We start from the raw sequence: 16,690 nt of genomic DNA on the forward strand, positions 1-16,690 counted from the left end.
TCCGTCCCTAAAATCATTGAGTAGTACTAGTCTCAAGATTTGTCCCTCCGGACGTTCTAGCAAAGTGCTAGGCACAATGACTTATTATTTTAATATGCAATATTCAGTGAAGCAGCTGGGCCAAGATAACGAATCGGAGACATAAGATGGACGGCAACAAATTTGCCGGCCCCGGCCCAGTACCTGCGGCATGCATATGCTGATATGTCATATGCCCCTCTTCGACTATATTGCACCAGTCTTGTGTCCACAATTAAGGTCACGAAGAGAAGGAATATGTACATACCATACGATACCAAATTTTAACTGAAAAAGTTAGCCATGAAATTGCAATTGAAATCCGGCTAGTAGTCGGCCGGCTTAGTAACAAGTACATTAAAGCATGTGTAAATGGAGAATAAAACATATTAAACGAATGGTGAACACTGCAATAAGCAAGAGTATGGGGTTCAATGTCTTGCTCCAACGGCCCATGAGCCCCAGGGCGAAGGGGTAGAGATGCACCACCACCCACGCGTTGAACACCATGGCGAGCACCGCCGCCGGGCCATTCCTCCACCGCCCCCCTTGTATTGCGGCTGCCATGGACGTCACGTTCACCGCCAGCACCACCGCCGGTGGGACCATCAGCACCGTCCACCTCACGGCATACAGCTCCGCAAACTTTTCGTTTACATCGGCGCCGGAGCTTGTCGTCGTCGTCTGCTTGGCCGTCAGCCTGAACGATATCTCCTTCCCCGCCGCGACCTTGAGCGCCACCTGCACCACCGCGGCCAGGTACGCACTCGTGGCTGACACCATCCAGAACTGCTCGTTCCGCCACCACTCGCCCAGCGTGATGCCCGACCACCTCACCTCCAGGACGGCCACCATTGCGAGCGTCAGCATCAGTGCCGCGAGGAAGGCGATGTACGTGGCCGACGGCTGTGTGCCCATGGAAAAGGTGCCGGCCGTGGCGTTCGTCGCCAGAAGCGGGATCACCGGGAAGGCGCAGTAGACTAGGAGGAAGATGGAGGTGAACGGGTACACCGTCGTGTTTAGGTACGCCACGCGCTGCAGCGGATGGAGCCGGCCGGTGCGGAGCCGGAGAGCGTTGTTGCGGGAGAAGAATATCTCGAGGGAGCCCGCCGCCCAGCGCAGAACCTGGTGCAGCCGGTCGGTGAGGTTGAGCGGCGCGGTGCCGCGGAACGCGTCCGGCGCGGTGGCGCAGTAGGCGGAGCGCCAGCCTCGCCGGTGCAGGCACAAGCCAGTGGCCACGTCCTCTGTCACGGTGTCGTACATCCAGCCGATGTCCCTGCCCCACGCCGTCCTGTCCTCGTAGCCGCACGAGACAAGGGCGGTTGCCTCGCCGATGGCAGCCCCATCGAAGGAGCACGGCGGAGAGGTGCTAGTGTTCCATTGCTCCAAGACCACACGCACTGATCCAAGGAACGGCGTCGACAAGCCGAACGTGTCAGGCTTGATGGCGGCGTCGTCGTCGTCATCCTTGCCTGCTGCAGCGCCGCGGTGAGGTCTCCAGCGCGGCGGGTCGACGCCGTATAGCGCCGAGCGGCGAAACATGCACCCGGTGCCGACGTAAATGGGTCCCTGGAGGCCGTCGAGGCCGAGCTCTGTGCAGTTGAAGAAAACGCGGTTGTGGTTGGCGTAGCGGTCGGCGGGGTCGACGCCGTCGAAGCGCTGCGGGAACTGCACGAACGCGACGTCGCTGCCGCCGCCGCCGTCGAGGAGGAGGCATACGCCGGCGCGGAGGGCCTCCGAGTTGTTGACGTAGTGGTCGCAGTCGAGGTTGAGGATGAAGGGCGCGTTGGAGAGCACGGCTGAGGCGCGGAGAAGCGCGTTCATGGCGCCGGCCTTCCGGTGGTGCGCGCGGCCGTGGCGCTTCTCCCGGCACATGTACACAACCGCTGGAACCCTCAGATCCACGGAGCTGAGGTCCATAAGCTGCAGGTTAGTGGTGCCATCGACGATGGTCCTGACGCCGAGCTGCGGCGTACGGCTGGGGCGACCGATTAGCACGTCAACAACTCCGGCATGATCTTCCACGGTGCCGCGCCGCAAGCAGGTTCCATCGGCCAGGGACCACCGCTGGCGCCGCATGTCTCCTGCCTTGAGCGCGTCGATCCGCAGCCGCAGCTCTTCGTACTCCCGCCGCACACGCCTCCGGTCCCTTGCCAGCTCCGGCCACGCCCTCCCCTTGTAGCCAGCACCAACGCTGGCGGTGCCGGGGCTGAAGAAGTAGGCCTCTGGGTTCCTCGGCTCGACCCCGTGCTTCCGGCAGAACGGCACCCACAGTCCGGCAAACCGGGCAGCCTCGGCTACGGCCTCGCGCGTCAGCGGTGCACCGCCATCGTCGGAGACGTAGCACGTGAATCTGTCTGCGGGGTAGTCCGCGGCGAGGATGGAGAGGATGGTGTTCACGGTCACCAGCGGCGGTTCCTTGTCGGGATCCGCGGTGGTGACGAACACATCCATGGTCGGTAGCAGTGACTCGTCCAGCGCGGTGACGTCAACGGCGCGGTGGACAGGCTGCATTTTGGGCAGCTGGTCGAGCACCCACATCAGTGCGAACCAGAGCTCCCCAGCGATGGACACTGCCCACATTGCGCCAACTGTACTTGTGTCGTTTGTGTCGGGGGAGCTCATCATCACAAGAGCAGTGCTGATCCGCCACTTGAAGAAGAGCACCAAGATGCCCATCCGAATAATGATCACGAGCCTACAATCAAAACTTGTTTTCACCACACAAATTGCATATATGGTATGGTTGTCGCGCAGAATAAATTTTGTAGTCATTTTCCAAATAATTTTTAGTCAACATTGATGGATACCCCTAATTACTTGATTAATAATTAATGTAGTGATTTTGATATTTACTAAAATGACACTTTATGCACTAAATTAAATTTCATGATTAGATTAACTAGTCTGTCAACCCGTGCTTCCGCCCTTTTCATCTATTAAATATTCTAACACATACTCTAAAATATATATTTTCATTATTTAGTTAAAATAGATTTCATTTTGTGCACCTCCATATGTATTCAATATATGTTTTGTTGAACTATTTGTTTGTGAATTGGTGTTCTTATCTCTTCCATCATACATGAATATATGGTGACATATAACGTGGGTAGTATTTTTATATAAATAATAATATATTAATAATGATAGAAATAGTAATTTTAGAATTTTATATTGGTGCACTTTAATATATCTTGTAATTATATAATTTAGATTCAGATTTATGAGTAATTTAACTTGTAATAATAATGACATAATTGGATAATTTATATGCAAATTATAGAGGGTATTTGTATTAATTTTATAATGGCATAGGTGGGTAATTTACATAAAAATTAGGGGTTACTTTAGATTTTTTTGTAATGGCAGACGTGGGTAATTTAGATACATGTAGGAGGTTACTTTAGTCTATTTTCATAATGCCAGAGGTGGGTAATTTATTAGGAAAGATAACAGATCCGATGGATATTATAATTAGAGTTGTTGGCTTGATGACTAGATGTTTCTAATTTTTGTGAGAATTTATAGAATTTCTCTATTTTTTCAGAGTGTCCACCTAGGATCCTAAGTGGCTTCACGTGAAGGCTCCAAAATAGCCTCTATTTTTTAGAGTGTCCACCTAAGATTCTAGGTGGCTTCACGTGAAGGCTCTAAAGGAGCCTCCAATTAGTAATAGTAAGATTAGATAAGGCGATAAAAGTGCAAGACCGTTTAGATTTTGGTAGAACAAACTCATATACAAATTTATCATATATCCAAAGTAGTAAGGTATTTTTTTGAGAGGATCCAAAGTAGTAATGTAAACAATGTGTATACAGGTTAAATGGGTCAAAACCAGTTTCTAGCTGGCTAGGATGTCATCCGTTTTTGTTTTAATTTGAGGGGTGTCGGATAAATTTTCTTGAAAATCTAGTTACTAATCAAATCTCCTGTTATATACCTAATAATGTTTGTGTATTTTTCCTTTGCACAGTTTATTATATATCGGCTGGTTGAGCTACCCATGACATTGTGTACTGCATATTCAGAATTAAAATCATGAACAATTTTTGGTTCCTTAAGGCATGCATGTCAGGTTAAGTGATAGATGGGCATCACAGCTGCCATGTGCACCCCTTGCATGTTTTATTTTAAAATAGATCATGAGCTTCGATCTTCATTCATTAATCAGCAGGATAACATTCACGCAAGATGCCGTATGTCCTCGAGAAAATAAGGTCCAAGCTAACTATGTTTTTATGAGAACACTGTAGCAACGCATTTGACTCTATATTGAAAATATTTTGCTTCTCCTCTCTGATTATTTTACATATGACTTGAAAATGATCAAGGAGTTGTTATTGGTGATGCCCAGCTTAAGAGCTATATCACTCAATTTTATAAGGACATGTTTGGGCCTCCGGATGATTCGGACATTACACTTGAGGAAGATCGAATTCAGAATATTCCTCAAGTGACACAAGAGGATAATGAGATGCTCACTAATGAATTTACTGAGGCTGAGGTCAAAAGTGTTGTTTTCCAAATGGAACACAACAAGGCCCCTGGCCCTGATGGCTTCCCGGCTGAATTCTATCAAGTCTTCTGGGAAGTAATTAAGGATGACCTTATGGCTCTTTTTGCGGACTTCCATAACGAGGATTTGAACCTCTTCAGTCTGAACTTTGGTATCATTACGCTAATTCCAAAAGTCCAAGAGGCAACAAAAATTCAACAATATAGACCTATTTGCGTCCTCAATGTTAGTTTTAAAATTTTTACTAAAGTAGCTACGAATAGGTTGAACAAGCCCAAACAGTGGTGGGGCCTATGCAGACTGCTTTCTTGCCAGGCAGGAATATCATGGAAGGAGTAGTCATCTTACATGAAACTATCCATGAACTGCATACTAAAAAACAAAATGGGGTCATTTTCAAAATTGACTTTGAAAAGGCCTATAACAAAGTAAAGTGGTCATTCCTTCAACAAACACTACGCATGAAAGGGTTTTCTCCTAAATGGTGTAGATGTGTTGAAGAGATGATTTCTGGTGGAAGTGTGGGGATCAACGTTAATGACGAAATTGGTCCATACTTCCAAACTAAGAGAGGGATCCATCAAGGAGATCCTATGTCACCCATTTTATTTAACATCATTGCGGACATGTTGGCCCTCATCATTAAGAGGGCAAAAGACGATGGTCAAATTAGAGGGGTCATACCTAACCTTTTGGATGATGGTTTGTCTATCCTACAATATGCCGATGACACCATCATCTTCATTGATCATGACCTGGAACAAGCTAAGAATCTTAAACTGTTGCTCTGTGTTTTCGAACAGTTATCCGGGTTAAAGATCAACTTCCACAAGAGTGAAATTTTTTGCTATGGGGCAGCTAAAGAGATGCAGGATTTCTACACTGATCTCTTTGTTGTAATGCTGGGAAATATCCTTTTAGATATTTGGGAATTCCAATGCACCATAAGAAGCTACTCAATTCTGAGTGGGGGTAAAGTTGAAGAACGTTTTCAGAAAAAAACTCTCTTGTTGGAAAGCAAAGTGCCTATCTTATGGGGGCCGTTTGGTATTGCTAAATTTGGTACTTAGTAGCCTACCCATATTTATGATGTCCTTTTTTGAAATCTCAAAAGGAGTACTAAAAAATCTTGACCATTTTAGATCAAGATTTTTTTTTGGCAAAGTTCTTCTAATAAGCATAAGTTTCGACTTGCCAAATGTGACATATTATGTCGCCCTAAAGATCAAGGTGGACTTAGTATCTTAAATCTGCAACTGCAGAATAAATACTTGCTGGCAAAATGGTTAGTTAATTTGCTTAATACCAATGGTATATGGCAGAGCTTACTAACAAATAAATATCTAGGATCCAAGTCTCTCACGCAGGTACAGGCAAAACCTTTTGACTCTCATTTCTGGAGAGGTCTTATGAAGATCAAAGATGAGGTTTTTGTCAATGGCTCCTTTAATATTAAAGATGGGAGCAAGACTAGGTTTTGGGACGACGCATGGGCAGGTCAAGTGTCATTCAAAGATAAATATCCATCACTCTACAAGATTGTGAGGCATCCTCATGCGACTGTGGCTAGTGTCTTGGCTACAAGGCCACTAAATTTATCTTTTAGGAGGGTTTTGGTGGATAACAAACTGATTGAATGGCAAAACCTTGTAGCTCAGATCGCGCAGTTTCAACTGGTGGGTGGGTCGGATATGTTTAGATGGAATTTGACCAAATCAGGGTCTTTCACTGTTCGATCTTTGTACCTGCACTATTTAGATAGACAACCACCTTTTAGACAAGATGATCTGGGTAGACCGACAATAAAATCCATACTGATATCCTCCCACTTTCCTGAAGGAATATTCAAAGGTTGAAGCATTAGGCATACTATATAGTTTTTAAAATTCAGTATTTAATATTTAATTGGCTCAATTCTCGTCCTCTATAATATAAGAAAATCTGAAAAGCATGCCATCTCTTTTTCTTTGGAATTACAGAAATTAGCTTCTAGTTGATAGAAACAGAAGCATGTTTGCATAACTAGTTTGACAGAAACAGAAGCATCTCTTTTACCTGTATAGCTTGATGGTGATTGTAGAAAGTTTTGTTGTTCGGACAAGCAGTCGCTCGACAGCGGCCGACGACATCTTCTTATCCTCCAGTGACTCCTTGTGAATTGTGATCGGAGGCAGCACAAAAGTTCTTATTAGCATCGAATGTGTCATCGACATGCTCCTGCTGGTGGTCAAGCCTTATATTGTTGCTGGTGAATTATCATCCAAACAGGCCCTTACAGACAACTGGTGGCAATTTTTTTTGCTCTTATCCTATCAAACTGCATTGTGAAACATACTTTTTTTTACATGCTTATATTAGTCGTCCACCAAATCGGATCAGCGTGTAGCTTCACGTGCTCCCGTGAGTGGCATGAGCACGCTTGCAAGCACCAATAACAATTCTACTTTTCCATCTCCATTTGTTATCAACGTACCGGCCGGTTCTTCACTTGTTAAGTTGATGTGTACATGGAATCCATATACATGTAGCCTTTGCACCGAGTTGCTCATCATCCACTAGCCATTTGTGAAATGCATAGTTGCAGAGATGTCACATTTGGTCATGACTCATGCATGAGATAGAATAGCTAGCTCTGTTCGAAGGAAGCTGACACTACTAGCATAGTAGCCGATATACCGAGGAGATGCGCAGTGTATATGCATGCATGTTGGGTTGGGTGACACACGTGCTTGCTTAATTGGAACCCACTACTCACAATCTTGATCAGAATTATTATCGACTCATAAGGATCGATGACACACGCGCACGCAAGGAAAATTAGGTAATCATCTAGTCGTCTCGCACACCAGATTAACTGGCAAAATTATGTGCGTGCGCGGGTGTGTGGTGCGTACTGATGAGAGTGCGCGCGCGCGCATATGCATCTTTGAACGGGTTGACGTGGATCTAGGTTGCCGCTAATGTTTTGAGAGGGAGGCAGGGGCTTGCTTATCTGTTCATCATGACATTCGTCTTTGATACAAGAGAGATACCAGCAGGGGGATTAATAAACCATGCATACAAGAGATGAGACAGCCGGGACGTGTCGTCGTTGCTTCTTCGTTTGTTATTCACGCATGCTTTAAAAATAAAACTGAATAAAATGCTATTACCAGCTCGTTCTTGGACTAGAATATCGTGCATCAGGCGATTAATCTATAATTAGCGGATGATTACTATAGCATTATTGTAGCATTATGAATTAATTAGACTTATTAGATTTGTCCCGTAAAATAGCCTAGAGTTTATGGAATTGGTAATCTACGTTTAATACTTCTAAATATCAAGATTCCCAAGTGCTATTTTTTAGCCCTCCAGATCCAAACAGGAGCCATGTCATCATTCAGCGGCGTTAACTACATGCTCGATGAAGATCTATTCGATCCCTTTTATGTTCATTCAGGATTTATGTCTTCTAGAGCATAATTAGTATCTCTGTTCACATTTTATACCCAGCAGTAAGTGCCTGCAAGCCCTGCGACACTCAATTCGTAACAGAACAAGAACCTTACTACTGGTGTGCTATGCCTTTCAGACGTGACACTACACCTAGCAATTCTAAACGAAGTAAAGAGAGTCTTTATTGATTTTCAGTTATAGCAGCATTACAATCTTTAAGCACCAGGTTGATACATTCTGGAACATCTGCTAACCACACCGCGGACTAATTTACCCGCCGAGCGTGATGACTCAACTCGTGTGCTACTGTATTTTGGCATCTCTTTACATGTTTCAACTTGAAATCCTCTAGATTTGATATATACTCCTTTGCATCAACGATCCATGGTGCTAATCTTGATCGGCCTCTTTCCTCTAACATCAGGCTTCTTATACATGTCTTGTTATCTGATTCCATGATAATTTGGCCATGACACCATTGCGAAACCAGCCGCAATTTTTCACAGCACACTGCAAATTCTGCCTCCTCAACTGAGAAACAGTCAAAAAGTACACGCCATGCCGAGACCAGGACGTGACCCTGGTGATTCCTTACCACTGCACCTGTGCTTGCTTGTCCTGTCTCCTCTATGAAACTTGCATCAACATTTAATTTCAACCTAGCCCTGCTCAGGCGGAGTCCATAGAGGTGCTAGTCTAGATGATCGCAAGATCTTATTGGCAGCTCTCTCTTTCATCTTTTTTATTCAAGCGGCATTTCAGATTCTCGAAAGGTCTAATTTTTCAGCATTGATTCAATCACTTGGACTGAACCTAAAATAGAGAAAGAAGTGCCACCATGTGTGAGATCATTCCTTACCGACCACTAGCAAAGCAGCTCTAGCTTTCACCGGCGTATCGTTAAGGATTATCAGAAACCAATCCGATCCGGTATTTTGCAACTTGGCGGTTTCATTCCGGTATATCCCATTTCTGCCGAATTTCTGTAAGAAGAGCTCTAGCATGTGGGCAACCCACAACTGCATGTGCTGCATCTCCAGGTTCCTGTCCACAGTTTGTGCAAGCGTCATCCACAATGAATCAATGATATGTCTTGCCTTTTTATTACTGTTTGGCGCAAGGGCCTTAGAAGCAAGCTTCCAGGCAAACACGCAAGGGCATTAGAAGTAAAAAGGGCTTTTTGGAATGGAGGAATGAAAAACTCAGGAAAGGAATAGAACACAGGTATAGGAAGGGAGTGCGGTGGGACAACGGAGGATTGGAAACCATAGAAATTTTGAGGAAGTTGGTGTTTGGAACAAAGGAATAGGAAGTGGATAGAAAAATTAGCACTTAACAGGCAGTCACCTCCTTGCTTAGACTCGACAATCAATAGCCAAATTTTGGCTACTAAACATCAAAATAACTCTTTAACAGACTAGCTATCCAACTTGCCAAGCTATCCGACTCTCTATCTTATGTGTTACTACATCACAAGGCATCTCACACGCAGGCCGCAGCCACCGCTGACAGCTCCCAATCGACAAGGGCAAAAGTTCCACGGCCAGCACTTCCGTGATTCAACTCTGTTTTGTCTCTCCTGGTGCCTCAGCGCGTGCGTCCGCCTTGGGCATCCACAAAACTTTGGCCCTGTTTGGTTTGGAGAGTAGCATAAGTAGCACAAACTTTGATCAATAATTAGAAGTATTAAATAAAGACAGTTTACAAAATTAACTCCACAACTCCTGCGCTACTTCGCGAGACGAATCTAACGAGGCCTTTGACCGTACGATTAGAGGATAGTTACTGTAGCATCACTATAGTCAATCATCGATTAATTACCATCATTAGATTCGTGAGAGTAGAAATTTTTGTCGCTTCGTTTTTGCGACGGGGAAGGAGCCTTTCCGGACAGCACATGACGTCAGCAAAATATAGGAACGGCATTCCTTTGAAATTCCTTCACGCAATTTCTCCAATCCAAACAAGCCCTAAGCGTGTTACAAAACCAAACGACGGAAGCGCCCGCTTTTCCTTCTGCCGATCAACTCCGTGACTCCGTCCAATGTTTCTCTACTTTCGATATTGATGAATCGGTGATAAAGTGAACTACCACCCAAAAATGGTTCAATTTCTTCTATATTGATCCCTTTGTTTGTAACGTGTTTGTAGAAATGCACTGTACGTACATATATAGCAATGCCTATTGCGATATATTATTACTGATCGTGATTGTAGTACACACAGCCAGCTGCACTGCACTCGACTGGCATTCTTGTCGATCAGTTTATGCAGGCACCAGCATGTGAAGGAGCATATCGTTCCAGGTATCGATGGCCCCGGGCAGGCACCAGTGCACACAGTCGTTGTGCAGGGTGAAGTGCTTCTCCGGCGTCCAGCCCCGGTATTTGCTTGGGTGCGCGTCCGCGCGAAGTATCATCGCCGCTGTGGTGTCCATCAGCGTCATCCTCACCTCGCCGCCTGCGTCCGCCGCCGCCTTCTCTGCCGCTGCAAATTCCTCCACCTGCGCGCACGCTATCTTTAGCCTTTATTTTGCTATATATAGTAAGTAGCCTAGCTAGTAGGGTATATATTATTGGGATAAGTTCATTTTTCGCACCTGAATCTATCGTGATCGTCCGATTTTGATTCTTAAACTACAAAATAACATTTTGAAAAATAACCCTAGCCTCAATCTAAGACGGTTTTGCTACAGTATAATTACTGATTTTCTGAATTTTACACCTCTCTTCATTAAATAATGGAGAAAGCAAAGTTAATATTGTCTAAAAATTGTGATATTTTGCTGGGAGGTAGCACAAGAGACAAGGAATCTATTTTCAACTAGATGTGCTACATTAGAAATAAAGAAATTTGAATTATAAAATATACTTTATTAAACTAAATGAAAAATTATGAATTATCATGTCATTAATGCATTTTTAGAAAAGGCTTAACAGGCCTAGAAATTCAAGGAATTTTGAATTCTACCTATTTTAAAATTTTTATAATTAAAATTCATGTACTTCTAATGTAGCACATCTAGCCAAAATAGATTCCTTATCTCTTACCTCCTAGAAAAATATCATGATTTTTAGATAATATTAAGTATGCTTTCTACATTATTTAACTGATAGAGGTGTGTAAAATTTTAGAAATTCAGAAATTATACTGTAGCAAACCACCTTAGGTTGAGTCTAGGTCGTTTTTCGAACGGTTTTGGTAGTTTGGGATGTAGGATATCTAGTTTCGTAGTTACCAAAATCAGACGATCGTGATAGTTTAGAGTTGAGAAATAGACATTTTTCTATATTATTTGGCAAACCGAAAGATAGAAACAAAGAATATAATCAAAAGCAGCGATCATCAGAAAAAAAAAACCTGCAGGTTGCGGAAATCCAACTCGACGCCCTCGAGCGTCTTCTCCCCACGCCGGTTCGGCCTCGTCCGGACGCAGTTGCCGTCCTTGTTCCACTCCCCGCCCTCGTACTGCGACGGGTCCACGGTGCGCAGCATGGCCGTGCCGCGGAACCGGCCGTCGGCGCCGGACAGCGCCCGCAGCGCGGCGCGCGTGGCCATGCGCAGCGCGTACCGTAGCGTGAGGTCCGTGACGTTGGGTTGGAGGCAGTAGTGGCACCCGACCATCCTGCCGGCCTCGTAGAGCATCGACGGCCGGTAGAACCAGCTGGACGCCGACACGACGACGTAGTCCAACTCCGCGAGGTGGGCCGCCCACACGCCGTCCGGCTCGTCGAGGTAGAGGTTCCAGAGCCCCGTGTGCGCCGGCCCGTCCTCATCGATCTGCTCGTGCCGAACCAGGTACGGTGCCCAGAAGTTAGTCACGGTGAAGTTGTACTCGCCGTAGTAGTACACCGTTTGCTTGCTGCTCGGCCAGCTCGGCTTAGGCTCCGCGGCCTGCACATACATGATATAGAGGATGTACATTAATTATATATATAATTAATAATTATATATATATATTACTATATATGAGGGAACATGCAAGAATATGCATGCATGCATGTTTAATTACCCTGGTGAGGAGGCAGATGAGGGAGTCCTTGTGGTTCCTGGCGAGGGAGTCCCCCACGAAGGCTATGGACTTGCCCCTCATCCTGTCGAGGAAGCGCCATGGATCGAAGCGGGGCAGGTCGCAGCCGTCGGGCTGCCACCGCCACTTGACGAAGCCGAGGTCCGGCTTGCCGTACTTCATGCAGTCGTAGTGCTCGTGGATCACCGAGCACGTGTCGTTGGTGTAGTAGGGCGCGTCCGGGTCCGGCACCCAGTCCCCGCTGAAGATGTCGCAGCCGGAGGAGAACGGCCGGGGAAATGTAAATGCTTGGTTCGGGGAGGTGAAGTACACGTTGCTGGCAGCTGCAAGAGCACCGAGGAACAGGCCAAGGGACACAGTAGCTGGGACGATGACGATGACGATGCATCTGCAGGTGCTGCAGCAGTGCTTCTTGCAGGCAGAGGGATTGGAGATGTGAAGGAGAGACCTCATGGCTCGTCGATCAATCAGGGATTAATCAGAGATCATTGAGATCTAGTGTATAAACGTTTGAGGAGTGTATATATACGTCTGAGTTGGTTTTCCCCTTGTGCAAGTTGCACGCACGCCCGCACTTGCTACATCACACTCCTATATAGCCTCGGCCATCTTCGTAGCCACATCATACTCCTAGTTTAACTCGGCATGAGAATGGCGGGCCAGGGCCATCTTGGTGGCGCACTTCATGTTGGCAAGCACCGGGCCGTGCAGCGGTAGCACAGCTAATTGCGCTACTTCCTTTGACTCCACTTGTTGTTCCAAGTTGAAATAATGCTGGAGGGTTTGTATAAGCGATCTCGAATTGTGTGCATGTGCGTCACCCAGCAGATTGCTACATGTGTCATGCAGCTTGCAGCTTTAGTCTTGTACCAAAAATCTTACCCGTAAAGTATTACTACTACAAAAAAAATAGAACGGTACCTCTGCTTTTGCAGCTAAAAATATGGAGGGGTGGTAATGGATCATGGCCCTAATGTTGTCTTCAAATTCTAGTTGGCCCTTAATTTTTTTAACTCAAAATTGAATAAGATTAGAGCCCGATCCTTTTAGGACCCAAGCCCTTTACCACACCTTATGCAGCATCCGCCTCTGAAATGCATTTGTAGAGGTGGTTCATGTGACGGAACCGCCAAATTAAAAATCTAATTAAGCGTAATGACCGCCATTTGAACACATCAGGCGCATTAGCTTAATGGCTTAATTTGGCGATCCTTTCTCATCCCACGGTCCGATCGAAACATCACCGGTAGTCCCACGTGATGGTGGGCGCAGATGGTACAAGCATGACAGATTACATAAAAATACATACACAATATGATCTTGGAACATTTACTTTTACAAACCAAGTTCAAATTTACACAGGAGAGTATAATTTACAACACTTTACAATAGATGCAGCTGAACGTTTGAATAGAAAAGATCCTACCACTACACTATTCTTCATCAGTCCTGATTCTTCATGACCGGTCAGACCGGTTCACCCCAACCGGTCGGACCGGTCGGCATTACCCTGCCGACATCACCGGTCAGACCAGTCCCACGGACCGGTCAGACCGGCCTTGCACAAAACACTGGGGTGCACACTCAGCCCTCCAGTGTGCACTCCACCGACTCCCTAATCCTAAGGGTCTCGCTCCACCACCTCCCACCCCTTTGTATTCCGGGGGATGAACTTAACACAGCAGGGACAGAAGTCAACATCTGAATGTCCTGAAATAATTGTGGTAACAAACCCTGAGTATACTAATACTCAGCAAGACTTACCCGACTATTGGGTATACTTAGCCCACATATCTAGACATGCAAAGATTTTTGGCTAGTGGTTGGTTTTTGCGGAAAAGAAGCATCTACAGGTGTGTTCCTTATTTTCCAAGTTTTAGCTTCAATTTAAAGTAATTAATCTACTATTCCTCAATGGTTTGCAAATCTACCACAATCATGGTGAACAAATCATTAATTTAGATAATATCAGACCGCATCTCATCTCATATTATTCCATTTCCTTGCTACGATGTGACCAAGAGATCAAGGCTCTCATGACCGCGAGACACGGCGAATCAATCCGATTTAACCTTGCAAGGTGGACTTAACCAACACGGCACGCATAAGCCCCGTCGGACCACACGCACCAACCATTCACCTCCCCGCCATGAACTACAGGACCGCCCCACCTGCGTATAGTCAGCTGAGCTCAATGTGAGACCACCAAAAGTAAAAACATACATCCCGATTCTCCGCGACTACTCGACTGCCCTAAGGGGTGGGTACAAGTCCTGTACTTTCGAAGTGAGGCAGTACTAGGCTTACCGGTTTCGACTACTTCCTACTCCCGGCATGCGGTTAGTACAATTCAATCCCCGATCAGCACAGCCGACAACGGAACGGTCCTTAATCGACTCAGATGGATATACACATTCCCCGTCTGGTCTCCCATCCCTCTTTCTTCCAATTGAACTTTAATACTCAAGTATCGGAATATAAATAATTCCTATATCTCGCGAGTAACCGTAAATTACTCGACTTCTACCGAGTCCTATTAGCATGACAAAGCTATCGACCTACACATTCTAGTGTAAGACTCTGGGAACTTCAGAATTATGCAACTAAGGTTTCAAACAATTCCGAAAACATAATGCACAATAGTAATTGTGTGTGTGTGTGTGTGTGTATATATATATATATATGTTTCATAAATTTAAAATACTGGGTTATGCACCGGGGCTTGTCTTCGGGTTGCTGCTCTGCACTGGGGTGAACTGGGCCTTGGGCCGGTGTAACACCCCGGTGTTAATTTTACGCTAATACCGTGCTTAATCGCTAATCGAGGCTAATCACCGTCATTAGCGCTAATCGAGTTCGCATAGTAACTTTCGTTTTAGCCGTGTTCGACTGTGTTTTTCTCCTTGATCCGAGCCTCAAATCAACTTTCGCCCAAAATGAAAGTTGTAGATCTTCTCTTCCTCTACAACTTCTATTTTGGCCAAATTTCAAGTTCCTATATCAAAATTTGAGTTTTGGCCGGTCAAACACGGGTCAAAATCAGTCAAAATGTGTCACTGTTTGCTCCTGTGCTTGCCACGGTGTCGCCCGGCACTTGCGTCCTTATCCGCTCGCGACGCCCATCAGCCGTTCCTCCTCATCCCCTTCTCCTTCCTCGCGCTCGCGTCGCGCAGAGCACGAGCAAGCCGCCGCCGAGCCTTGCGCCGGCCAACTCTCGCCGCCGCAGCTCGTTTTCGCGCGCCTCAACCTTCCTCGCCTCGCCCCGCACCCACGACGCACCGCCCCGACCTCGATTAGGCCGTTAATTGGCCCGAATCGAATCCGCAGGCCGCCGTCCGCCATAGCCGCTCCGCCGAGCTCCGCCCCTCTCCATCGAGCTCCCTCTCCCAGACTTTCTCCGCCCAAATCGAGCCCAAGGTGAGCTCGGCCGCGACTTCCTCTCCCTTCCGGACCTCTTCCCCACTCGATTCCGCGGCTGCCGGCGTCGGAACGCCGTCGCGCCACCGTCGCCGCCGCATGCCACCGCTGGCGCACGCCACGGGGCCCCCCTGCGCATGCTCGCGGAGCGCCGCCGTGAGCCTCAGGGCCGCCTGTGTCCCCTGGCCGCCACCCGCCCCGCCGTGCCGCAGATCCGACCCCACCGGCGGGAAACGCCGCGCGCCGCCGCCCTTACCATTGCGCCGCCGCGGGCCGCCTTGCAAGCACCTCTGGGCCGCGCCACGCGCGCCCCGCTCGGCCGCCGCCCGCCCCGCACCCTGGCCGCGGTCCAGCCGAGCCACGCCGCCAGCCGGCCATCGCCGGCGAGGGCCAAAGCCGCCGCGAGCCCGCCGGGCCGTGCGCCGGCCGCCGCGCGGGGCAAATCAGGGGAGGGGGGAACTGGGGCTGGGCCGGCGCCCACTTACATGTGGGGCCCGGCTGTCAGCCTCCCCCCTTTTTAATGTTTTTTTGTTTATTATTTATTTCGGTTGTTATTGCATAAATGCTTTATAAATCACAGAAAAATCCTAAAAATACAAACTAAATTTTGTTAGGTTTCTAAAGTTGAGATATTCAGAAGAAAAATACTTGTGCATTGGAAATCTCACTTTTTCCCCTTCTAAAAATGTGGTTTGTGTTTAAGCTAGTGTAATTAATACTAGTTGTTTTGTTGCTCTAAAAATTATGAAAAATTCGCAGTGGCTTATTCCTTTCATGTGTAGTCCACTGTAAAATTTTCAGGTGCATGGTCTATGTGCATGTGTGTGGATCTATTGTTGTTTGATTTCTTTTCTAGGGTTAAAATGAATACTCTCGATCGTCAATAAATGTTGGAAAATTTGGGTGGCATGCTTTATTGTTTTCACGTTGAGCTGGTAAATTTTTGTTGCTAGATCATGTATGCAAGTTAGGTTTTTGCTTACAAATTGCCCCTAGCTATGCTCTTTTCTTTATATAAATGTTGTTAGTTAATTATTTAATGCATGTGTAACCTCAACAAAGCAAGCGGCTGTCTTAATCCATGCTACTCTAAGCAAGTTTAATAGTTGTTGTTTTGAAGGAAACACTTCACGCTAAAACAAATTGAACTTCTGAACTGCATGGCATTGCATCGTTTTGAAATGCATCTCATCTTGAGCACTCATGTGTCGCACTGTGTCCTAACTGTTGCATGGCATTCTTTTCATACGTGTAGACGCCGCGGACGA

General features: G+C 46.5%; 2 protein-coding genes across 2 annotated transcripts; both read right to left on the reverse strand.

Annotated features, from left to right (window-relative positions):
- Positions 1 to 375: 375 nt before the first annotated feature.
- On the reverse strand, positions 376 to 6,760 carry LOC120658197 (probable mixed-linked glucan synthase 7). Its single transcript, XM_039936439.1, has 2 exons — positions 6,593 to 6,760; positions 376 to 2,716 (listed from the first exon to the last, which is right to left on the reverse strand). Exons 1-2 carry the CDS (start codon positions 6,748 to 6,750, stop codon positions 376 to 378), a joined length of 2,499 nt encoding a protein of 832 aa, XP_039792373.1. The 5' UTR covers positions 6,751 to 6,760.
- A 3,386-nt stretch (positions 6,761 to 10,146) lies between these two features.
- LOC120658198 (protein trichome birefringence-like 19) lies at positions 10,147 to 12,550 on the reverse strand. Its single transcript, XM_039936441.1, has 3 exons — positions 11,988 to 12,550; positions 11,336 to 11,869; positions 10,147 to 10,478 (listed from the first exon to the last, which is right to left on the reverse strand). Exons 1-3 carry the CDS (start codon positions 12,456 to 12,458, stop codon positions 10,242 to 10,244), a joined length of 1,242 nt encoding a protein of 413 aa, XP_039792375.1. The 5' UTR covers positions 12,459 to 12,550; the 3' UTR covers positions 10,147 to 10,241.
- Positions 12,551 to 16,690: the final 4,140 nt, after the last annotated feature.

This window comes from Panicum virgatum, chromosome 2N, assembly GCF_016808335.1.
Source record: "Panicum virgatum strain AP13 chromosome 2N, P.virgatum_v5, whole genome shotgun sequence".
Classification (NCBI taxonomy): domain Eukaryota; kingdom Viridiplantae; phylum Streptophyta; class Magnoliopsida; order Poales; family Poaceae; genus Panicum; species Panicum virgatum.

Excerpts from the sequence above, each read along its gene's own strand:
- LOC120658197 (XM_039936439.1), bottom strand. The coding sequence starts at position 6,750 with ATGTCGATGACACATTCGATGCTAATAAGAACTTTTGTGCTGCCTCCG. Across the intron at positions 2,717-6,592 it reads ATCACCATCAAGCTATACAG|GCTCGTGATCATTATTCGGA; the intron begins GTAAAAGAGATG and ends TTTTGATTGTAG.
- LOC120658198 (XM_039936441.1), bottom strand. The coding sequence starts at position 12,458 with ATGAGGTCTCTCCTTCACATCTCCAATCCCTCTGCCTGCAAGAAGCAC. Across the intron at positions 11,870-11,987 it reads TCATCTGCCTCCTCACCAGG|GCCGCGGAGCCTAAGCCGAG; the intron begins GTAATTAAACAT and ends ATGTATGTGCAG. Across the intron at positions 10,479-11,335 it reads TGGATTTCCGCAACCTGCAG|GTGGAGGAATTTGCAGCGGC; the intron begins GTTTTTTTTTTC and ends GCGTGCGCGCAG.